General features: G+C 46.6%; 1 protein-coding gene across 3 annotated transcripts in view; it reads right to left on the bottom strand.

Annotated features, from left to right (window-relative positions):
- Window positions 1-16,999: 16,999 nt before the first annotated feature.
- Window positions 17,000-25,462, bottom strand: part of KIF5B (kinesin family member 5B) — a 33,877-nt gene continuing 25,414 nt past the window's right edge. For all 3 annotated transcript variants that reach the window (XM_418574.8, XM_025148327.3, XM_004939171.5), the window contains 3 exons: window positions 25,113-25,329; window positions 21,790-21,922; window positions 17,000-19,557 (listed from right to left, as the gene is read on the bottom strand). In XM_418574.8, coding sequence (XP_418574.1) covers window positions 19,551-19,557; window positions 21,790-21,922; window positions 25,113-25,329 — 357 coding nt within the window. In that variant the 3' untranslated portion in view covers window positions 17,000-19,550. The remainder of the gene's footprint in view (window positions 19,558-21,789; window positions 21,923-25,112; window positions 25,330-25,462) is intronic.

Raw genomic sequence — 25,462 nt, 5'->3', positions numbered from 1 at the left:
AAGGAAGTGAGGAACATAGAAAAGGAAGGCAGATTTCTCAGAAGTTCAGCAAAGAACTTCTTTTGCTGCGACACTGCAGAGGAATGCTCTTTGCCTTAAGAAGGAGCTTCTGTTCACAGTTCAGGGAAAGGAAATTCTTCACTGTGAAAACGCAGGGAGAAATGTGTACAATTCTTCCACCCTCCCAGGGGATTTTGTAAAAATAATGTTAGGGTGGACTGTGGGCTGCACATGTTTCTCCCGCTCATCTGCCGCTCGGTCGCTGTGTGGTGTTTAATAGCTGGATTTCTCTCTGGAACCATCTGGTGGGAGCTGTGACAAAAATTCCAATATGGCCATTGTTTGTATTAGCAGTCTATCAACTATCCGATTATCAGCATTACGAGGGAACAAAGTAGCACTTGTTTTGGTCAGAAGGACCATTTAGGTCTGCTCCTGCCGCGAACAGCCTCACTGGGTACCTGTGACCTAACACTGTTTGCTGCTTTTATCTACTTGGGCATCTACTGCCGAAGTATCGCTTTTATGCTGAGCATGAAAACGCATCTCCGAGTCACAGCACGGGATTAAAAATGAGGAAAGGAACCAAATCCTTCTCTGGTACACTCTCAAAAGCAAGGGAGTGCATTTCTTCCTGCTGCCTTTGCTCAAGCACAGAAATACAATGCTAGGTCTTAGCTTGGCACAGCCATTGTGTCCTGGTCTCACAGTGGCCTGAGCTAACCGACAGACGATACAAAAGGCACAAATAATCCTTTAATAACAGCTCTTTCCTGGGATAAAACTGTCATGAAGGTACTGACTGTTGTGCTACTCAGCAACAATCACTTGCAAATCACAGTCTAAAACTGTCAGTGCTGATAGGCAGACAGGGCCACCTGCAGTGTTGTTAACGTGGTCCCGGTCATGGCTCAGGGATGTGGTTTGGCCAGGTGTGAGCTGGAAATGAGGAGATGCTTTCTAACCAAAATTAGAAATAAGAACTGAAATAGGCTGTAGGAACAAGAGTAAAAAATAGTTTTTCATACTCGGCGTGGTGGCTTGAAGCAGGTGAGTCATGCACTCTGGTTTCTAGGAGGCCCCAACCATTGACGTGCTCTCATATTTAGCTGAACATTGCAAAAGTGAAGAGGGATTTTGATTCCTCGGTGTAAATCTATCAGGGGAAAACACCAACAAAAGAATTTCCATCACAGCAAAATGAATGCAATTTGGCCTCCCTTTCTTTCTTTCTTACTTTTTTTCTTTTTTTTCCCCCCTAAGGAGCAGCTTCCTGCAATCAAGAGAGTGGAGACTTTCAATGGCTTCAGAAGAAGCACTTAGTCAGGAAAGGTGTAACACTTTTCAAGATGCTACTGAATGCATTTAGAGAAACACCAATACCACTTGGTTGCTTCTGTGGAAGGAAGAAGACTTGTGACATCCCTGTGTCCTCTGCAGCGGTGGCTCTGTGACAAACACAGCTTTTACAGTGAGGCCAACTGTCCTGGGAGGGCCTGCAGCCACACTGCTCACTGCTCTGGTTCCTCACGAGCTGTTGTCCACATCCAAACTGGCTGGTGCGAAAAGCCTCATGGCAGAAGATGTGTGGGACCCTCCAAGCAAACCATGGGAAGGACAGCTCTAACAATTTAACAAAATAAATGAGCTCATTCCAGCGCCTGTGAGCACATCCCATCTGCCAGTATAGATGTCACCTTCTATTCTTCCTCCTCCAGACCCTTTGTTCTGTTTTAGCCCCTGCACCAGCTCTTGTCTATTTAATTCTCTATTTCATAGAAGACGAAAGCAAATTTGTGTGCTCATAGCAACTGCAGAAAGAGTTAGGTAGAAGGTTATGACATTTCCATTTCCATGCCTTGCTGTATTTCTTTCTTTCAATTTTGTATTTTGTTTCTGACAAAAAAGTTATTTCAAGTCCCTGAGTGGGCTGGTATGAAGGAAACTATGTGCTGGCTCAGAGTTCCCAGTAATCTCAGCACATCATAGCCATTCCTGAGGAGTCACTGGAGTTCAGGGAACAAACCCGTCCCAATCCTGTTGCTCCTTCTTCAAGTACAGAGATCTTCAGGAATCCAAATCTTCATTTTGTCTCATGTTTGCTTTCATGCAACTGTTTCTGCAGCTCTTCGTCGCTCTTCCTGCTTGCCCAGTTGTTTTCCACTGAGAAGGGAAAAGGAATCCTTAAGAATGTTGCACTGATCCGAGGCTGGTGCAGCAATAGTGCTGGAGGTGATGGCAGTCAGCGCTGCCATCCGCTGTGGCTTCAGCCAGAAATGAGTCACTCACATTTTTCACTAGAGAGCAAACCACGAAAAAAACTCATAAAAAGGGATTGGCCGGGCCTGCCTTGTTTGTGTATGTTTTCTATTAGTAAAACCAATTTGTCATTAGAAAGAATGGAAAATTACAGTACTTTGGCCAGACCGGCATTGGTTTACACCCCGAGCTGTTGTGAAGGATTCCCTAGAGTGTTCGGGGTGGACCATAGCTTGACCGTACGATTGCCCCATCCTAAACAACGGGAGAAAGGAGAGGCTGTGTGAGCTGTGACCCTGCACTGCACGTCATCACTGCAGCCTCTGCACAACTCTTTTCCCCCGGCCGCAGCGGTTCGTTGCTGGCACGGCCCAAAGCCTTCGTGGAAACGCCTGATGTGTATCACCGTCATCAAGATGCTCCCCTGGGCCTCCTCACCAGAACCACTGGCGGGCGTCAGTGCTTGTCAGCTTGGAAAGCCAGGCTTCAATTGAATCATTGCTAAACCTTTTTGTGAAAACGTTGATGGTGACTATAAACCTTTTGGGTTTGTATCTCATTTGGAGCCCGTTCAATAAAATCCATGTCCAAAATACATTTTAGCCGGTTCCAGTCAGCTCAGTCTCAGTGAATGTTGTGCCCAGAGGGCTGTGGCTTTGGCAGCATGGAACATGTGAGCTCTGACTGCCGTGTTACACACAGAGGTTGTGATTTTCTCCCACAGTGGGAGGAAACCCAGCAGCACCCTCTTGGCCCGGCCCACAACGTGCTGTGCTGTGCTGTTCCGTGCTGGTCTCAGCCGTGGTGACACTGTGAGTGGAAGAGTCCCGGAGCTGAGGTCAGCTGGGCCCATAAAGGCAGGTGGCACCACCATGGCACAGGGAAACGAGAGCAGGGCTGCAGGGAGCTATTATGCTGCTGATAAAAGAATACCTAGAAGGTGTGCTCGGTGATGAAATAACTGCACCTTAGGGATGAATAACTGCAAAGCCAAGTCAGAGGTGTTCTCTGGCCTGGAGCTTTGTTAGCATTACGTTTGCAGTGAAAGAGAACGGAGGGAGGGCTCTCGGGCATCCTGCTGAGATAAAAAACTAAGGGGGAAAACAAAATAAAAACAGGCCCCAGCCTGGGTGAGAACAAAGTTAAATGTGCGAGTGTTCATGGCAAAACAAAGAGCTCGTTGTTTGGCTCAAATGAAGCAGAAGATGCCATCTCTCCCACACTGGTGTCCTGTTGGGAGGGACCCATGCAGATCATCCAGTCAAACTCCTGGCTCCACACAGCACCCAAACCCAGTGTCTGAGAGCTGTGTACAGGCACTCCTTGAACTCTGGCACTCAGGGCTGTGCCCGCTGCCCTGGGCAGGCTGTTCCGTGCCCAGCACCCTCTGGTGCAGAACCATTCCCTGACCCCCCGCTGCCCCTCCCCTGACACAGCTCCATGCCGTTCCCTCGGGCCCTGTCGCTGTCACACAGAGCAGAGCTCAGCGCTGCCCCTCGGCTCCCTGTGAGGAGCTGCAGGCGCCGTGAGGCCTCCCCTCAGCTCCTCTGCTCTGGGCAAGTTTCATTCCAGGAAGAGGGCAAGGGTGGAATGAGAAGGGAAGAAATGGCTTTTCTTATGAGGATGATTCAGGATTGCTCTGTTGTTTTGAGTGGGCATTACTCATTTTTCCCACTTTACTATACCTTCTTTTTGAGAGACAAAAGAAATGAGTATGCTTTCCTTCTGGGAGGGACCGGTACAGTGATAAGAAAAAATACACTGTCATGGTCAAAAGAGAGTAGATCAAAAGTCTCTGATTGCTCTATTTCAAAAGAAGGAAAGAAAAAAGAAGGGAACATTCAGTGACAGTGGAATGTTACAAATCAGAAACAGAGGCTGTTTTTCACACAGAAGAGGCACTCATTGCCAGAACCCTCCACCACAGCCCCGAGTGCAGGAGCAGGAAACAAAGGAGCCTTGCGCAGGTGGAACTGCAGGGGCTGTAAACCCTCTGGTTTTACAGCATAAACCGGCCTGCCGGACCTCCCGCAGTGAGTAGGAAACCAGGGCAGGTCGCCTCCAGAGGAACTCGAATGCTTTGGCTTTTAGAGAAGGGATTTTGGCACAGGCAGTCCTCTGCTCTTGCACTGCATGTCTGTGTCTGTGTGGCCCTATGCAAAGCCTGTGAGATTTTCAGAAACTAAATTTGACTTACAGAGTATGGTTTTATCACATAAAATCATTGCTTGAGGACACCAGCACGCTTTATTGCCAAGGAAATCATAATAATGTATAGTTTGCAGGTAAGCCAGCCTGTGGTGTACCCTCCTGGTTCCTTGTTCATTCCAGAGAAACAAGAGGCAGGTAAATAGGTCTCTATTTGTTGTGACAAGGAACAATCTGACATAAAGTAGATGGTTTACAAAGTGAATAGAATGATCAGCAGTAAATCTCAGGTCAGGAATCCCTCAGCAGAGCTTCCAGTTGCTGGGGCCAAGGTAGCAGCAGCATTCTGCTCCTGGAGGCACACCCCAGCCCTCACCATGCTTTCAGCACGCTCCCAGCCCTGCACAACCCAGAAGAGAAACAAAGGGAATGTGCAACTTGTCTCTCCTCCTTATTTAACATTCTCCCTGAAGCAATTACGGATGAATTATGCACTCTTCCCCTCTCCTGTGTATGTGCTTGCTGGCTGGCTGGATGGATGTTAGCCATCTATTATTCATGGGCTCTCTCTCTATCCAGCCTTGCCCCCCAGCCCCACTGCTGCCCCACAGCACATCCCACTGCTGCTCACCTGCTGTGGATTATTGCCATCTGCTGGGAAAGATGTGATGGACTGCCAGATAACCTCACCCCAATTCCTGGAAACGGAGTCAAGCCAGTGAAGTTGTTAGCAGCAGGCACTGACTGGCATCATCACAGCTGCGAGATGTGAATGCTTCAGCTTCACATGCTTCAGAGGAACCAAGCCAGCCAGGGGGTGAGCTGGGAATGGGACTTTGGGGTAGAGCAAAGTGGCACCTTCGGGGCCTTCCTGGGCATGGGTTGCATCCATGGCTCTGAGAGAACCATAAAGCCACTGCAGCGCTGCAGCAACCAGGTTATCACACGGAGTGAGGCTGTTCTGCAGCTGGGAGGCTTTCTCTTAGACACAGATCATCCCAGGGTACTCAGTTAGATGTACAAGAAGGCAGGATATTAGGAAATTAGGAAATTTCCTAATTAGGAAATAATGGATATTAGGAAAAATTTCTTCTCAGAAAAAAATGATGAGGCTCTGGCACAGGCTGCCCAGGGAGGTGGTGGAGTCACTGTCCCTGAGATGTTCAAGAACCGTGTGGAGGTGGCACTGAGGGACATGGTTAGTGGGCATGGTTGGGTTGGGTCGATGGTTGGACACAATGGTCTTAGAGGTGTTTTCCAACTTTCATGATGCTATGCTTCTACCAGACTTTTTCCTTCCAGAGGTAAATTAATTCCAAGCACGATAAGAAGACTCTCATTTAAAATTCTCCTAAGCAACCAGATCTTTTATGAGCAATAAGATCTTTAACTTCCTTCAAAAACAAAAGAGTGCTGTGGAAAAGAGGATGCGCTCTGGAAATGGGGATGGGCTCTGATCCTCAGGGTTGCTGGGCTCCAGCAGCAGCACTGGTGTTGCCTCTTTGTGACCTGTGACAAAACATCCCATGGTCCTATGAAGCCAAACGTGAAAAAAGGCCTACTGTGCTTCATAACATCCCAAGCAGATGACTGCCAACATCTTCTATAAGAAGCTTTTGTGATCTTGTGTCATGCATCTTTATGTTGAAGCTCAGCTGATAGAACTGTCAGAGGAAAATCAATTAATCTCTTAATGGAAGGTGAAATGATAGCTCCAATTTGCTGTATTACCTTTTTTTTTTCCCCTGACTGTGTGCTGCAGTCATTTCATATCCCAGAGACAGGTCCTTCTGTAGAAGCAAGCAGGTTGCTTTTCCTAGGTTTAAAGTCTTCGTTTACTTTCAGCTTCACACAGCTTTGTGACTGGGCTGCCAGGCAGCAAAAGGCTGAGCGGGGCACCCAAGGAGGCAGTGATCTCTTCAGACAGCCCGATGGGAGATAACTGACATTACAAGACAAGCTTATGATGTATCACAAATGTTTTGTTCATCTTACAGGTAAACTGTGAAATAATTCTGGATTATACCTTAAAAGAGGGTGGTGTAATCAAGATCGTGTTTGAACATCCTCAATATAATATCCAGAATGTTTGGTTGGTGTGAATGCTGGCAGGCTCAGTGAAACTGCTTGGACACAGACAGTGTCCCAGTCATCCTCTGAGGCTGAGGGAAACTGACAGGCGTTCATCCCCAGACAGATCGTTCTGACAAGATGACGTGCTGATGACTGTCTGTTTTCTGTACATTCTGCAATTGTTTGATCCTGTGATTGCACAGCAACAGTAAGACAAATGAGCTGCTCAAAATCAATGCTCCCAAAAGCAAAAGAGCCTTTAATTTACTCAAGGTGTTCTGTTATTACCTGACACTTACGTGTGATGGGCACTGAAACCCTACATTGATTTTTGAGCTTCAGAAACAGAAAGAGGAAATGGGTTCCGCCGAGCTTGCACAGCCTTGCCACAATGGGATTTTGTCATATTTTTGGTGACAATAAATTCATCCATTGCTGAATTATTCTTAGATGGCTCTAAAATGCAGATTGGTGCTTTATTATCTACCTGTGTGCTGGAGGGTATGTCAGGAGTTCATAGAGATATTCAGAATTGCTAGCACTACAGTCTGTACCGCAGTGAGCAAGCAGCAGCTGTAGCACAACGAGCAGGTGGATCCTATGCTGTAGAATTTATAGTAAATAAAAGAGAAAAGCAGTATGGGGAGAGAAGGTGATGCTGTGGGAGCCCCACAGCCTTGCTGTTGCAGCCCTTTAGCACGGCAAGGAAATGTGGCGAAGGGATGGGAGCTGCAGCAGAGCACAGAACTTCCCCATTCCCTTCGCTGCTGTGCTGTGAAGCTGCAGCTGTGGGCACAGCACAGAGCACCGCGGCTGCCTGATGGCATTGGTCTCACTGCCAGATCCGGGGCTGTCCTATTGAGTTTGGTGAGGATGAATGACAAAATCACAGCACGGCTGAAGCAGGACCGGACCTCTGGGTCCATCTGGCTCCTCAAGCAGGGACACTTAGAGCAGGGAGCCCAGGCCCATGCCCACAAGGCTTCTGAAGACGTCCAAGGAGGGACCCCACTGCCTCTGGGCAGCCTGTTCCTCTTATGCTGCCTCCCCTGCTGCTGGTCTACTTAGAGCTGCACTTTGGTTTTGCTTTGAGTTAATGGATTTAGAAATGCTTTAGGGAAGCAGGTGGGAGGGTTTAACCACCGTGGCTGGTTCTCACAGTGTTATCGGCGCTCAGCTGATGCAATGGTTGGCTTGTTCTGTTGGACCCTGTCTGGATACAGGTGGTTCCTCCCTTGATGTCAGGCCAGGCTGCAACTGCCTCCCTGCAGGGATGAGGCAGCAGACTGTGGGACCACAGACACCTCCTACTGGGGCCACAGTCACCTGCTGTGGGGCTGCGGTCACCTCCTATTGGGGTTTCTCTGCCTCCAAACCAGGAGACCACACAGGTTTCGATTCACTCGGCATCGGGAGAACCTCACACCGCCTTAGCAGCACAAGGCTAACACAGCACACAGTGTTACAGCAGGGAAGAACTTTTGCTTAACACGTTTCCATTCCCAAACTCAAAATACTTTGTACAGCAGGGCAGAGATTTTTCTGCTGAGTCTAATCCATGCCAGGCAGTAATCTCCTAATTACTCTGTACAGCAGGATCAGTCTTGCTAATCCTTAATTAGATCTTTGCTTGGAAAATATTTTGTCTCACTGCTGTCTCTTGCACATGGTCTCCACCTGCCCAAAGGCTCCCACCTCTGGCCCCAGATGTCTTAAATTCATTGTTTCCATCTTCTCCAGTAGTGATGCTGGGGCTGTGCACCCCAGGACCCCCAGTCCAGCTGCACCAGTGGCCCACACCCACTCCTACTCCCTCTGGGCTGGCCAAACCCAGGGCAAACCCTGAAGCACACAGCCCTGCATGTCCTCTGTGGCCCTGGGTCCCACCGACCTGTGCAGTTACAGAAGCAGAGGTGAGCTACTCACAGGTGTATTTGAGATATGGATCTAAGCTCCCATGGGGGGACAGGAAAATGCAACCTGTCTTTTCCCCCTGCTGCTGTGTGAGGCACAGTTGTTGGTATAGATTTGTGCAGGAATCCATTTCTCCCTTTTGAGAATAAATGCAGAAACAAAGAGTTCCGTGGGTCAGATGAATGGTTTTAGTGAACGAAGGATTTTTAACCTAAAAGAAACACAACTCACTCTGACGTCATTTTCGAGCCACAGTGATCCTATCTGATGTGGTGTGAACTCTTAGTGGTCTTCCACTATTAGCTGATACCCCCCAGGTATGAGCCCAGGCTATAGCTACCAACACTTTTACTACACCATACATTAAGTACTCCTCTCAGCTGTGCTCCTTTGATTTGCCCCTTTCAACTTGGTATATTCTATTGTTCTATGAATTCATTAAAAAAAAACGCATTGATGAAACAGTAGATATCGATGTAAAGGCAGGTTTAATGCTTCAAAGCTGATTGCATTAGCTTCCGTGATGAATTATTGGATAACAGTGGGAAATCATTTCTCAAGGAAAGATGAAGATGCTCCAAGCACCCGCACACATCATGCCTGAGAACAACCCAACACAGGGAAATGCCAGCTTTCTTCCCAAACTGAGCCCATCTGGCAGCGTCCCTGTGATGCCCAAAGCCTTCGATGGGACCGGAGTTCAGAGTTGGTGGCAACAGCCGGGCAGAACTCTTCTCTGGGATGGCTTTTGCAATGGCAAACAGTGCTGGTGGGTGGCTCGCTCAAGCTTAGTCATCGCTCAGGTGCCTCAGATAGGCATCACTGTTTTGGATGTCAGCTGAGGAAAGCAGGAAAGCCGCAGACATGCTGTGTGATCTGGTGATTTGTGCCACACCACCTCCTCCTCACACCCAGCTGGTGCGGCCAGGCAGGTCAGTCCTGCATGCACAGCTCTGGTGGCACAAGCAAGCCTCAGGTGTTCCTCAAAGGAGTAGGATAAGAGCTCTAGAATCTGTTCAGTTGGCTCACAGAGCAAGAACACTCGGTTTGGTGAAGCTGCCAGGAAGAGTGGGCAGGAGGACCTGCAGTGTTCGGTGCCTGAGTTTTGCAGAAGAATGGCTGCTCTGACCTGGGCGCCGGGCTGACTCGGTCACCCACAGACATGCTCCAGTATGGGCAAATTTCATCCTCTTTGAAGGTCAGATCGCAAAGTTATGGAGAGATGTGAACCGTCCCTCTGCCTGATGATGTGCCATGGATTATAATTGCATGGGGATCGTTTGTACAGGCAGGATTTGGGGAATAGCAATTTCTGTAAAACTCTGCAGTTCCTAATTACCGTCACAGCCCTCTCATTGCACGGCTGACTCTTGGCATGTGAAACAGCAGTAATTGTGCATTCCGATTCCAAAGCTGCGACTAATTGCTGCTGTGCTTCCTCCTGCTCACGCACATGGGCCGGCAGGAATGTGCCACATACTTGCCTTGTCCAAGTCCATCGCCCAGGAGGTGTGACACTGCAGGAACCCGAGGCAGCAAGCAGGCCGGGGCCGGCATCCGCTGCGGGGTTGAAATTCACCCGTGCTTTTGCCAAGAGAGAAGCTTTCACCCCCACCCTCACTAACCTCACGCCTTCCTGGGCACCACCCGGCCTGGAGGGCTGCCTGGCGAAGCAGGGCTGTGAGCACACCGCTCCATTTCACACCGGGCGGGCCGCAGTGGGTAAGGGAGGCGGTGGGCACGTGCTGATGTTGCCCTGGCATGGTGCCACGGCAGCTGCTGCCTGCACACCGGGCCAGCTGGCCAGTGAGTGTAATAATAATAATGTGCATTACATAATATATTGTATAGCAAGAATATGTATTAGTAATACATGACAGGAGAGTGCCTGCCCCTCTGTTCAAGGGGACACAGGCGGCGGGAGGTCTCTGCAAGCAGAGGCAAAGCTGCATGCTGCAGTGGACTCAGAGCTCATCTCCGAGCTTCCAGGAAAGCAGCTTAACGGGCAGACATGGAGAGAAGTGCTTCCATCTGAACCCGGCCCTGCTGCCCTACGGCCTCCACCAGATCTGAGCTGGTTATTAGCATTAATTATTTAATATCTAATTAATAAAGTACTCTATCTCTGCTACTAATGTATGAAGAATGGTTTTAAACTAAAAGAGGGGAGAATTAGGCTAGGTCTTAGGAGGAAATTCTTAACTCAGAGGGCCGTGAGGCCCTGGCACTGCTGCACAGAGAAGCTATGGGTGCCCCATCCATGGAGACACTCAAGGCTGGGTTGGATGGAGCCCTGGGCAGACTGAGCTGCTGGGTGGGAACCCTGCCCACAGCACGGGGATGGAAGTGATGGCCTTCAAGGTCCCCTCCAGCCCAGGCCATTCTGTGATTCTATGATTCTATGATTTCAGAAAATCTTTCTGTACCAACGTATGTGATCTTTAAACGGGAACAGTTCTGACCTCTGTGAAGAGTTTCATAAGCAGAGAGCAATAAATAGGTTTTCTCCCAGGAACCGTTTTCCCCATCTCAAGGGAGACTTTCCCAATATTGGCTTGTTTGCTTTTCACTTTGAACAGAGAGACCGCCTAAAATTCATAACATCACAAAGTGCCATTACAGAAACGAACGGTACGGAGCCTCTCCAACATGTGACACTCTTGGGTAATCTCAGTGACAGTATTGCACACCCATTACCACACACATCAAATGAGATAACATTTCAGAAGGGAACGTATTCCACATCACTCCCCCACAGGAATCTTTCAGAGGGTGGGAGAGACCTGCAGCTGTTTGGAAAGCGTGAGTCTCACTGCAGGGTGAGTCAATGCGGGGTGGCGTTTCTCTTTTCAGAGCAGTCAGAGGTCAGACGGGACGTCCCGCTGCGCTGATGCTGTGCACTGATTGCCCTCTCTGGACCGGGCCCTCTCGGACAGAGGGCACCTGCAGGGCTGCTTCTGCCCCACAGGGTCAGCTGAGCTGTCTCAAAGAGTAAGAAATGCAACTGTACGTCCACACAGATGTATGTGTCCGGAGATGTACGTGGAGCTAAACCTGTGCATGTAGAACCTGGATAAACGCTGCATACGTTACACAGTGCTCTGAGTGGATTGAGCTATTTGGGGTTTTAGACAGCAGCCAACAGCAGCCTAACATTAGTGAGTGAGTGCTGGTGAATGTGTGAGTGAGCACTCACTGTGTCAAATAGAAATGACTCTATCAGTAATAGATATATGAATGTGAACCAAACTCAGCTAAATGTATCGCCCTGCTCTCCCCCCTCTCTGTCATTTTCAGGCTCCAAGCCCAGAAATCAGTCCCCCACACGTGGCTGCCCATGAATGCAGGCTGCTCACGGGGGTGTCCTGGGCTGACAGCACCTGTGGGCTCTGACTGAGGCTGGCGCTCAGTGCACCCCAGTCACCCAATGGATCCCGGCCCCGCCCCACCTCAGGGGTCAAACACCCCTTTGCAAACACTCTTTCTAATCCTGTCTTTAACAACAAAACAAAGCCAAACAAACCAGGGCGGTTTTTCAGCTCTTTGATGGTATAAAGGAAGTGGGAGCAGGGAGTCCTCTCCGCAGCCCCACACACGAATCATGACTTTCTGTTTTGGTTCACTTTGGTGGTGGGCTTTGTTGTCTTTGCTGCTACTTGGACCCTCAGCTTAGCAGTTTTCCCCCCTCCAGCCAAACACTGCTTCTCTTTAGAAAGCCCCTTTGAGTTTTCCTTGCCGCTGTGTGGGGAGCAGAGCATCTCCCACACACTCTCCTTCCCCAGGAACAGTCCTCACCTTGTTCCCATTCAGAGTCCCTGTGGGGATCCACACACCTGAGCACTCATGGTGCCATCCCCACCACCCATGTGGGAAAGCACTGCAGGGCAAGCCGCCTTCACCCCAACACTAATGCCTGCCCACAACACTCTGCTGGGGTGGAAAGAGACTCAGTGTAATAATAACAATAACAATAATAATAATAAAGCGTTCTTGGAGTGTTGCATCCGTGATGGGCCTTCTTGGGTAGAATGGACACCTGCAGGGAGAGCCCTATAGCAGTCAGTGGGGCTCTGAGGATGTCATTAGGAAAAAGACATTTTTAGGAAGGGTGGTGAGGCAGTGGCACAGGCTGACTGACCATGGAGGTGGTGGAGTCACTGCCCCTGGAGGTGTCCAAGAACCGTGTGGATGTGGCACTGAGGGATGTGGTTAGTGGGCATGGTGGGGATGGGCTGGTGGTTGGACTGGGTGATCTTAGAGGTCCTCTCCAACCGTAATGATTCTATGACTGTGTATATGGAAGTGGTGGCCAAATAGCTGGGATTGGTTTATTTACAGCAGCAGTGCCCCTGGGTGATTTATGTTCCAGCTGCCAGCTTGATTTCACTAACAACAATATAGGCCCTTTGTGGGGGGCAGCCAATAAGCCCAGCAGGAGCCTGCCTTGACTCTATGATACGGTTCAATTGATTTTCTTGGGACCACAGTCTGCAACACTTCCTAAGGGCTCCATCACGCCCCTCCTGCACTCCCCCTCCTCAACACAATAGGGGAAGAAAATATGGTGAAAAAAGCCCATGGGTTGAGATAAGGACAGGAGATCACTCATCAATTACTGTCACGGGCAGAACAGACTCAGCACAAAGGAGAGTAATGTAATTTACTGCCTATTGCTAACAGAACAGAGCACTGAGAATTAAAGCAAACTAAAGCCATCCTCTGCCACCTCCTCCCCCCAGGCGGTGCAGGGAAGGGAGGCTGCAGTCAGTCCACAGCTCTTCATCTCTGCTGCTCCTCCACGGTTGCTCCGCTCCATGTGGGGCCTCTCCCATGGTCACCATCCTTCCCAAACCCACCCTGCATGGGCTTCCTGCAGGCTGCAGCTCTCCAAGCATGGCTCCATACACCAGGCCCACCCTTCAGGAACTGCTCCAGCACGCAGCCCCCCCAGCAGCAGTTCTGCCCAACACACGGGGCCCATGTGCTCATTCTGCCACGTGTTTGTGGCCCAGCAGAGGCAGGGAGCACCACGCTCAGCAGAAAGGACTCTCGAGACATCGCAGCGTACGCTTACGTTACCCTCTCTTGTGAGCACCCACAGCACGGGTGGCCGTTAAGGTTTTGTCCCTATCCATTATTCAGTGCATAAAATTAGAAAACTCTGAACCAGTTACAGAAAGAGGACTTATCAGCTGCTCAGCAATTCTAATGGCCTGCTCCTCCTCACTGCATGTGCACTTATGTTGGCATCAGGAAACAAGTTCTGTTTCTATAGCTACCAAGATCAGCTCCGAGCCGTGAGATGATGATCAATCAAACATTCCAGATGTGGCTCCGTGAGCCTTCATTAATAATAATTTAAGAAAAAAAGAAAAGATGTGTGATGAGAATCCTCAGAATCATTCCAAGGGACAGAAATGAGATGCTTTTGGACAACTAATCTGATGAGAAGCAAACAGCAGTTAGCACCCACAAGCCTTTATCTGCAGCAGAAGCAGAGGTGTGGCTGTCCCTGGGAGCAGGCACTGAGCAGCAGCCGCTCAGAGCCGCACAGCTGAGCAGAAGGGGAACCCTGTCTGTGCCCGCTTTCCCAAGGCACTGCTGATCTGCAGAACAGAACCCTGGGGCAAGGTGAGATGGTGAAGGCTGAATTCCCAGTCCTGCAAGTCTCTCCTTACTCACAGGTTGTCTCAGTATCTTGTTCCCTCCAGAGTAGCTACCAGTGTATATCATAAAGCCAAAAGAAAGGTTGTTTTATTGTTGGGTCTGATGAGGCCCCATCACCAGCCGTGGTTGATCCGTGCATCCAACAGAAGGGGAGAAATGCAGCCAAGGAAAAGTGGGGGGGGGAACCTCAGAGCCAGGCCTGCCCTTGCAGCAGCCTCGTGGGGTCTGAAGGGCTCAGGGCACCCTCCTGGCTTCAACAACCCCCAGGTGCTTCTACGCCTTGTGTCTACACAAGTTCTTTTTCCCAACAGTTCCTAAACATCCCTGGCTCTGCACAGCCCTGCCTTGTCCCATGTTGCCCAGGGAGCTGAGGCAGGGATCTGTGTGACCAAAGAACCCAACACAGCCAAGCTGTGAGCCACCGCCCCACCTACAGCTACGAAGGCCTGATCTGTGCCAGCTCCATTAACTAAATATCCTCTTGGTCACCTGCACACACACTCTTGCCCCTGCACTCGGGGGAATACAGTTCTCTCCTGACAGCTTCTGCAAAGCTTTGGTTACAGCTGGGTGAAAACTAGAAGGCAATATTTTATTAAAATGTATGCCTATTTTCACGCGCTGAGCCCATTTGTTATGCACATTCTCTCACTTCCTGCTCCCCGGCTCATTTTCACCAGCGTGTCTCCAGGTGAATAAAGCAAACCAGAGCTATGCGGATCACTTCAGTGCAAGTCACGCGCTCTGCATCCCTGATGAGCCCATAGCAGCAGAAGGCCTCGTTTGCTGCCACGTTGTCACTGAGTTACCCTGCGCTGGAACTGGATGCTGCTTTGTCACCCCGGGAATGAAACGTTAATTTAATGCTGCCTGCATTTATTACACAGCCCATTGTATGGGCTGCCAAGGGAAACTGACAGTCCTCTGAAATAACGAGCGTGGGGGGGAGAAATCCATTTCCCAGCAGGAATGAGTCCTCCTGCCTCTCTCCTGCAGCTCACGTGCCCGGGGATCGGCGGAGATGGGAGACAAACACCAAAGTGCCTCCGAGCATCACCTGTGAGTGCAGCTGTGGGTGCACCCGTGGGCACATTTGACAGCGCCAGCGCCGAGGGGAGCTCTGACTTTGTGCACCTCACATCGCTGCTTTGCAGCTCAGAAAGATACCAAATCCTGTCATGTTTCCAAGTATCTCCCTGCAAAAAGGCCCGCTTAAATAAAGAGCATGCAATGCCCAGAAGAATATTAAGAAACAGTATACGTGGCTTCTCACGGCATTCTAAGGACAGGATTCAGTTCTATGCGGCTCTGTGGGGTAGAAGAGCCGTGCGGTAACAGCGCTGAAAGGCGCACGCTGCTCCCGGAGCGTTTCTTCGTGACAGACGGCCCCGACCCGCGCCCAGCAGCGGAGCTGACTGAAGAGCCGCCCGGCTGAGACGAACCGCGCGCGTTTCGGCGGCTCCACGCGGCCCCGCGCCTGCGGGACTTCTCCGTGCGGCGCGGCGGAGGCCTCGGGGCGGCTGCGGCCCGCGAGGAGGTGAGGGCACGAGAGAAACGCGGCTTCTGTGCGAGAGGGAAGCAAAAGCAACGCAAACAACGCCGACTGCCGAGCCGCTTCGGCAGCCCCACGCTCCCCAGTAGGCGTCCCGCAGCCGGGAACCGCGCGTCCCCTGGCGGTTAACGGACCGCCGCGCTCAGTCCGGCTTCCGCGGGGCGGCAGCTCCCCGCCCTCACAGCCCGGGTCGGCGAGGCAGCCACAGAAGTGGGTAAGGCATCCCTCGGAATTTGTCTGCAGCGAAAAGGGTCTGAGTTGGTCATCCCCAGCAGACACCCGGATCAAACACTACGCCGGGGCGAGCGAACCGCCGTCCTTTATCAAAAAGGGCTACCAAATCTTTGACAGGACGGGATTAGCTCAGTCCTGAGCAGCTTTACAGACACAGTGCCTTTCCTGAGATCATCTTCGATGCATCAGCAGAGTTAAATCTAGAGCTCCTACGCATGCTTTTATACCACTGAGATAGATCAGCTCTACACATTTAGCTGCAAGTTCGTCTGGGAAAATTACCCTGCAGATGATAAAGAGCTTCCATGTAAAATACACCAGTTCACCAAATCCACCAGCACTTACCAAAAGCAGAAACAACTATTATAAATTACAGTAAAAAGAAAATTAGTCTTCAAGAAGAGAACACCTAGAAAAGAGGTAAGAGGTCTACAAAACATGGGGAAGGGTTTGTGCTCTCAAAGGAACGGGCGACCACCAGATACCAACTTCAAAACACAAGAGGTTCTTGAAGAACGTGGCCATGGGCAACTCTGTTCTGAAGGAAAGGAGGTCTGCAGGGATTTGAAAGACTGTCCAAGCACATGAAAGACCTCCAAGCCCCAGCAGAAAGACAGCCCACATCAGACCGGGGTCATGCACACTGTGAGAGGATACTGAAGGGAAGCACTGTGTCTGCCTGTTTTTAATCACCTCAAGACAGATGAGAGGCATTTTCATCCTTCTAAGCCTTTAAAATTCACTTCCACTCGCTCAGAACTTGATCAAAATACACATCCATCACTTGCCCACAGCTTCGATCCGTTTCCAAACGAGGTTTCAATTTGAGGAACACACATAATGCAAGAGCATCAATGCTTCCCTGACCGCCAGTAAGCCCCAACCAAGGACATGGCTATTCCTATTGCCTTCTGCTCCAGGAAACTTCTTTCACAAGGCATTAACTGTAGGGTGCCTTGTTTTTCAATCATGAACAATCTTTTGAAACCTATGACAAATATGTACAGGGGGGCATAAGGAAAACTAGCAAACAGTGGAGCAAAAGGTTAGGGATGTGATCACAGATGACATAATCGGCCAGGAAACCAGTAAAGTAGAGGAATACACCCCGACCATTTGACACACAGGTGTAGATACAATAAACACACAAAGTTCAAAGATTTTTCTTCTCTTTATTTAAACACAAATACATTTACAGCATGCAAGTAAGTTAAAACTATATGGCGTCTTCCCCAAACCAATCGTTTTAATGCATCTTAAGTGTACTGAAGTTAAATCATATTCCACAGGTAGAATTGTCCTCTCATGTCAAATTTAGAATCACACACAGCAGTGAGTCAGCATTTAAGTTATGCAAATAATTTAGTTGTTCACCTGAAATAAATATTATTTCACTGAGTTCCTATCCTAAACCGCCCTGTAAAAAACGTGATCTAGAGGAACGTAAAAATAAGAACCATTCAAAGACTGCAAGTTCAAATAGCAGTGTTGAACATTCCCTGTAGAGACGGAAGATTAATTTACAGAAAACAGTAATTGTCCCGTCCAGCTGACCAATGACAGCCAAACCTGAAAACAAAAAGGTTTTTTGTTCTGTTTTTTCCTTTTTACATTTGAAGAGGCAGTTCTCGGTAAACTCCATAAAAGGTTTAAAATAAAAAAAGTTTAAATATAAAAAGGTGACATACACTGAGCTACAGATTAGTTACCATTGATTTATTTCTTTAAACACAGCAATTTTCAGCACCAAAACCCACAATGATTACCTACAGAAATGAAACCCCCATTCACAGGCAAGAGAAAAAAATCCTGCTTCATTTGGATGCATTTTCAAGAAAGCGGGGTTTTGCTTTTATGATTGCAGATCAATAAATGAAGGCCTGAACACCTGGAGTTAATGCAAGGCCATAACGGACAGTGCTGTTTCCAGCATGAGAAATTTCAGGTGAACAGCTCGCTGTTCCTTTTCTTTCCTCAGTGTGCCGCATTTGAAACAACAAGCAAGTCTGGAGTGTTGGGCCGCCTTCACCAACAGAAGCCTTAGAAGCTGAAAACTCCAAAAAAAAAAATAGTGACATTTCTGACCAATACACTCAACCTTTCAAAATCAAACTATTAAAAACTCAGACTAATGTAGATATAGAAAACTAGTGGTTCAAGGTCTAAAGTCTGACTACACTCCATCATAATATAAATACTTCCTCTATTTATTATATAAAAGTTGAACACTAATTGCTGTCTCAACAGTCACAGATCTCTGTCTCCACAATAATTGATGAATACCCATCAAGGAAACTCCAACTAATGCTCCAAGTGGTATTAATTGGGCATGGAAAGCCATCCCAATTCTTTCCGTAACATTCAGTTCCTTCTTCCTCAAAGACCTGATAACCGATTTCTATCCAGAGGCCGTTCTAAAAATTATAGTGGCTAAACCCTATGAATAAGTTAGGCAAATTATGCCAGAAGAGTTTAAAACCCAGATGCAGCTCAGTGGGAATATCAGGGCTCAAAAAACCAACCGACCAAAAAAACCCATGTCTCATTTCATTAGCCACTTTATAGGACTTTATTATTGCAAAGAGAAGAAAAAAGATTCAACAACTACTGCTTTGGACATTTCATGTACCTACTTACAAACGGATTACAAATACAATTCTGTGTAGTGCTTTATTTTTATTTTTAAATGCATCTCTGGGACTTCCAGATACATCCATTTTAAGTCGTGTCCTTGATTATGTGTATCTGAAATTGTTACTGAAATTAAATGTAATTGGAAGTTGAAATCTTAGCCCAAAGTTCAGTACTGTGTATGCAGTGGAATATCGAGTTACACTTTAGATTGTGCTCATTTCACTATTATAAAACAGCGAAAGTGAACCGTCACAGATAGAGACCAATGGATCAACAAGCTCATCGGAATGAAGCAGAATGTTTTCACTCCACCAGACTGTACTGTGTGTAGAATCAGGAACAGGACAGATGAGACAATCCATTGCCAAAGTCTGTTTTGTAAACTTCAGTTTACTCTTAGTACTGTACAGTATTTAATTCTAAAGCACCCGATAAAGGGGCATTGAATCAGATAACAGTGAGACAGCCTTGTTCATACTGAACTCTTTAGTTCTGTGGTGCAGCGCTCGCAGTGCCTTATGGCAGTTGTTGTAAGCACACTTCAGTATTCTTATGCTGTACAAATAAGTTTAGTTCCAATGCTCTATGTAGCATTCCAAAAGAAAACCGTAATGTTACGCAGAGTGCCGTTGCAGTTCAGTGGGACACGTAGTGTTATGTGAAGTGATGGAAACGAAAATGTACTCAAACACTGTTGCACATTCCCTAAGACAATCAAATGTACACAAAAGAAGCTAGAAAATTTAAACTAAGATTTTCTTAATGTACATTCAGCTTGGCACAGTGCAGACTAAATTTAAGACATGAAAGACGAACCGTGTAATGAGCAGAGCTACACTTGAACTAACATGTCATTTTTCAAGACGCCAAAATTGCACTCTAGTTTGTTTGTTTGGAGGGGAAGGGGGAATTAGTTAGCAGAATTTGTAGAAGGGAAAAGAGCTGTACAGGCCAGGTATAATTTATACATTTTCAAAAAATAATCCTACAGTCCCCAAAGGGAGAGATTATTGTCATGGAATGACTCCCTCTATACGATATCCAATCCTCCTCACGCTGCATTAACCTCTCAGCAACTGTAAATGAGAAAAATAAAGGAGTTAAATGATTGTACTTCATAAGGCAAAAAAGCCAAGCTATTTACACTTACAGTAGAGCACATTTGCTATTTATACAGCTCTTAGGAGCTCAATTCTTAAACCACTTAAATAAATGCTAATACAACATCTGCTTTAGAATGAGAAATTACGCAACACAAAGCATTTAAGCAGCGCTGGCTGTTACCAAAACAAATTCACAGCAAGATAAGCTGACTAATACAATCAGACCAGATACTCAAAGCAGCAAACATTACAATCCAGCCAATTCTATCTCACCTCCATTTCCCACAGCTATTGCAACTTCTCCAGGGAAGTGAGAACTGTCTGGGTACCACCTACCCACCTAACAGCTGCTGCTCTTTTGGAAAAACAAGGTGGGAATGAAGAGATTATTTAGCACTAATGAAGTTGGGTTTCTGTAGGGAAGTAACAACTGACTGACTCTCTCTTCATTTAACAGAGAATACCAAGAATAGTTTGCTAAATGGCAGTCTCCAGATATGAAACAGCGTGTCATGTTTCAGCTGTACCAGAAGTTCCAACCTAGCCAGAAATCCAGACGTTTGCTATCTCAGCATTAACCCTCAGAAGAAAGAAAAAAAAGGAAAAAGACCAGTGTTGTGCTCATAATGGCTAAACTCAGCTTTATTATAAAGCAGCAGGTAACATGCTTATACTGAAAGAAATCCATGAAAGCTTCACAACTGCCTAAAGGGACTCTGCGAGCATATTATGTCATTGGTTTCTTTTGTCTTTTGGTTATTCTTGTTTTTTTTTTTTTTTTTTTTTTTTAACTTAGCTATTTTTCTCTGACAATTTATCTACAAACAGTCCAGAAGTCAAAGTGCTAAGTCTCCTACTTAAATTCCCCATGACCAACAATGAAAGTTCCTTCTTCAAAGCAAGATAAAAGCTCAAAATTCAGCCACTTATTGCTGATAAGGGGTACTTAAACTACTTGATAAAGATGTATGACATTTAGTAGTCTCTCTCTCTCTTTACAGATCTGGGCAGCACTACTTTACCACAAATATCCACATGCTCAAGGCACCTGAAATAAATTAGGTCAACCACAACTCCAGATGCCTCTGCATTGGACAGCTAAACTAGATTGCCTTCATAGTAGCTGCAAGACTAGCTTCATCACACCAAAATTATAATCAAACATCCATGACTTGCCAGCTCCTTAGTCACTGAAGGTAGATGTTATTTCAAATTAAATTACATTCCACTTCATCTTCTACCTTAAGAAAGGCTACTGAACAGAACCAGGTTCCTCTAACTACTTCTACAGCCTGAGTTTCTTATCTCTATCACAGTGAAAGACTTGAAGACATTCAGCCAACAACAGTAAATTAACACAAACGAGATTAATATAAGCCACTCCAGAGCCATTCAACAAGAGAACGGCCAAGGAGTTAAGCACCACACGATCATTTTGGAAGTATTTTCCAACTGAAGATACAGATAATCTTAACTAAGAATTCCTAGCAGATGTTCATATTAGAACACTCAAAAGACAGAGGAAGCAGCAAAGCTTTTCTGTTCGGTGGCTGATAAATGAACTACAGTGCAGATGTTAATGAAAAAGAGATTTAATTCGGTGAATAATTTACGTATGAGTACGTATGACTCAGTTTAATGACTTATGAGATTAGAGATGTAGTCTCAATTTTAAAAGTGCACATATTGATTTCAATTACTATAGCTGTATTTTAATTAGTGAATTTAAATTCACTGGACAGACATTACTTTTTCCATTAAATACCTGCAAATTACCAACACACAAAACACTGTACGTAGTTGGTAAAAACAGGAAGGAAACAATATATAAGAATAGGGTCTTTTTTAGTTTATTTAGGGAGCTACACAAGGAAACACTAGCAAGCCACAAGACTGTGAAGTCTCCACTCCCTTCCCAAATATTAGCTATTTGCTGTGGCTGGTAACAATATCCTATTGACTTCTTTACCTTGTTCTATTGCAGCAGAACTCCAGCATTACTGCCTGACAATAAATGTCAGTTGCAAAACAAAAGCAACTGCATTCATCAGATGCACATGGATACTGATTCTGTAACTATAAGTTCTGGGCAAAAAAACTTTATGACTATTCACATGATTTTATGCAGAAGAATGGGTGGTAATGAAGCTAACACAAAAGCAGTCCAGTTGCACGTTTAAAACTAAACCTTCAAGCCGAACTTACACTTTGTCCTGCCGTCCTCCACCTCCACGCAGTGCAACTGGCTGGCTGTTCTGAGTGAATGCACCTCCCCCACGAATTGCACTTGGATGAGTTGGAGAAGCTGCTGGATGTTGGCCAGGACGGATGGGCTTAGCTGCAGGAATAGAGACATGACTTATAGGTTTATATGTAACACTTTCATCATTCAAATTTACTAATGCTTTATTTTACAGTGTCCTAGGAGTAATAATAAAAATTGAATGCATCTGGAATTAAATGAAAACAAGTTCAGGAGATGGTATTTTCAGGACTTGTCAGATTAATACTGAGCACTGAAAAATAGACAAGGTGTTCCTTTTTCTGTCCCTGCTAGAATTAAAGCTAACAAAGTTTTGAATAATTATTATCTTCACGTGTATTATCTGCTCCACCTAATGGACGTCCTTGTAAGAGCACCATTTCTTGTCAGGAAGAACTCAGTTCATCACTTAAGTTTTATAAGCACTATGTTCCTGTAAAGAATTGTACCCCACTGCCCACCTCCCACCTACCACAAGTTACACCGCTTTGCCAGCAGTTCTGCATATGAGTTACTCCACAAATAACACTACTTCATGCACTACTTACCAGCACGCATTATAATACTTGCTATATTTCAGAACTCAAAACAAAGCAGTTTTGACAGGCAATACACATGCTGCGTGTGCTCTCATAAACAAACACGGTTTGCAATGAGCACTGCACCAGCTCCTAACACTTCATACAAGACTATACAACCTCAAGAAGTTCAGCCATATTAGAATCATAAAGGTTGGAAAAGACCTTTAAGATCTAGGCCAATCATACACCTACCACTAATAATGCCTATTAAACCCTGTACCACATCTACATGCTTCTTGAACACCTCCAGGGGCAGTGGACCCAGCAACCCCCTGGGCAGCTGCCAGGGAATACTATACTCACCTCACCACAACCTCCCTCCTTTCAGACAGCTGTAGAGAGCGATAAGGTCTCCCCTCAGCCTCCCTTTCTCCAGGCTAAACAATCCCAGTTCCCTCAGTCACTCTCCCTAAGACTTACGCTCCAGACCCCTCACATCTTCATCGCCCTTCTCTGGATACCCTCCAGGGCTTCAATGTCTTCCAGGTCAGGAGCCTGAATACTCAGAGGATAACTGGTCTGACTGTTAAAGACAGATGTAAAGAAGGCATTGAGAACTTGAACCTTTTCCTTACTCTCAGTCATGTTTCCCACTGCATCCAGTAAAGGACTGCGACTCTCCCCGGCTCTCCTCTTACCGTTAATATATTTGCAAAAATATTTTTTGTCATCTTTTACTACAGTTGCCACGTTGAGCTCATGCTGAGCTTCTGCCTTTCAAGTTTTCTCCCTGCACATCCTATCAACTTCCTCATGCTCTCCTTGAGTTGCCTGTGCCTACTTCCACAGCAGATAAACTATTTTACTCCAGGAGTCTCAACAAAAGTTCCCTGTTCAGCCACACTGGTCTTCTTCCCTGCCAGCTCATCATACAGAACAGAGGGACAGCCTGCTCCTGCACCTATAAGACTACCTTCTTGAGGAGCCATCCAGTCTTCCAGGACTAGTCTGCCCTTCAAGTCTGACTTCCAAGGGACCCTCCCTACCAGTGTCCTGAACAGTTCTAAGTCTGCCCTCTTGAAGACCAAGGCAGCAGTTTTGCTGACCTCACCAAAAATTTCCTGACTTCACCAAAATTAGAGAGCTCTACTGTTCCATGGTTGCTCTGCCCAAGACAGCTCCTGCCCACCATGTCTCCCACCAGTCCTTCTCTGTCTGTGAACAGCAGGTCAATCGGGGCACCTCCCTTGGTAGGCTCTCTTACTAACCGTATCAGGAAGTTATCGCCCACATGCTCTAGAAACCTCTGACTGCCACCTCCGCTCTGTATTCTATTTCCATCATGTATCAGGGAAGTTTAAGTCCTCCATGAGAACAAGGGCTGTTGATTGCATAACTTCTGCCAGTTGCTCAAAGAATGCCTCTCTCATCTCTTCATCTTGGTGGGGGTCTGTTATAGACCTTGTTGGTCTTCTCCCTAATCCTCACCCACAGGAACCTGACCTTACCATTCCCAGCCCCAAGCTCTACAACATCAAAACAGTGTAACACAGAGAGCCATGCCATCACTCCGCCTTCCTTGCCTATCCCCACTAAACAGATGTGGGTAGTTTTCAGCAGAGCTTTTGTTATAGAGCAACTACATCAGAGGAACGCTTTTCAATTTCTGCTCAAAAGGAAACTGATCTCCAGTAGCACAGGCCTCATTTAATTAGACATTTAACTACAGGAGGCTTTACACCTGTGATAAACTCACTAGAGAACTGTCTTGCCTTAGAGATCTCTCAAGGCAAAGATAAAGCAGGAAAGCACCAGTCTTTGCATCACCACTTAATACATCCCAAAAGAAGAAATCTGATCCCCCTGAAAAACACCTGCAAGTCTGCAACAGCTCTTGATGTGCCTACAGAACACAGGTTCAGCTCCAGCTCTCACTTCAGTTGCATTCAAATTTAAGGGAAGTGTATTGATTACTGAAGATCTGATAAAGGACAACAAGAAGGCAGGACCACAAAGTTCCTGCCACTAAAAAAAAAAAAACACAAGAAAAAAACAGGTACAGGTACATCCTCCACAGGTCTCTCACACCCTCCTAGCGCTCAGTATTTGACAGCATAGCTATATGTGGGAAGGAAAACCAGGGGAATATTACTGTCTTCCCATCACGCAGTAAGAAAGACTACCAGCTATCAATTTTTTTTTGTCTAGGAGGGATTATTGAATACTACATATTTTGAATATTATATACATGTTTTGAAACAAAGAACCAAAAAGGAAATTAAATTTGGTGATCATTGGATGTTAGATGTGGGTTTCTGTTTCCCTCCCACACAGAATCTAGAGAAAGGAAGACAATTTTTGTTATTTTTGAATGCAATGACTTAATTTCTCTTGTTGCCTTGGAATACCTAGCTAGACTTCAAAATTCTTATGAAACAACTGTTAATAGAAATAAGAATGTGCATTCAGTGTATTGCTTTGTTCTAAGAATGAGAACACACATTCAGACTAGAATTCTAGATAAAAAAAATTTTCCCAGCTTATACAATGGATCACAGGAATGACCCATTTGATACAAAACATAACAAAACGTACACACAGTCCAACTGTTAACCGCAAGAGAACTTGCAGAACAAAACAGCGCATGTTCACATGAGTGGATCCAACTGCTGCTGCTGAAAAATACACACAGAAGTAAATCAGAAGAGATGAGAGTTTTAGGAGCCAATGGATTATTTACTAACCAATTTGTGCAGAATGTCCCCTTCTGGCCATATTTTTGGATCTTACAGCTTCCTTTATACGGTCTACTTCCTGCTGATATCGCTTGCGATCACGAGATGCATTCTCTTTGGCTTCCTTCAGTGCAGACTCCAAAGCTTTAACTCTTTCAGCTGTAGCCCGAAGTCGCTTCTCCAGTTTAGGAAGCTCACAGCGAAGATCTGCGTTATCACGTACCAGCTACAAAAATTAAATGCATGAGTCTCTTGGTTTCTCTCTTCATGGGTAGAACCCGCCAGCACACAATCCTCTGAACAGGCATACTGTGTAGTATGTACAATAGGGCACCGATCCTAATGAGCTTAAACTTTTA

Source organism: Gallus gallus, chromosome 2, assembly GCF_016699485.2.
Source record: "Gallus gallus isolate bGalGal1 chromosome 2, bGalGal1.mat.broiler.GRCg7b, whole genome shotgun sequence".
NCBI lineage: Eukaryota > Metazoa > Chordata > Aves > Galliformes > Phasianidae > Gallus > Gallus gallus.
Note: the sequence above shows the minus strand (reverse complement) of the source record. Positions and strands in the feature narration are given on the sequence as shown.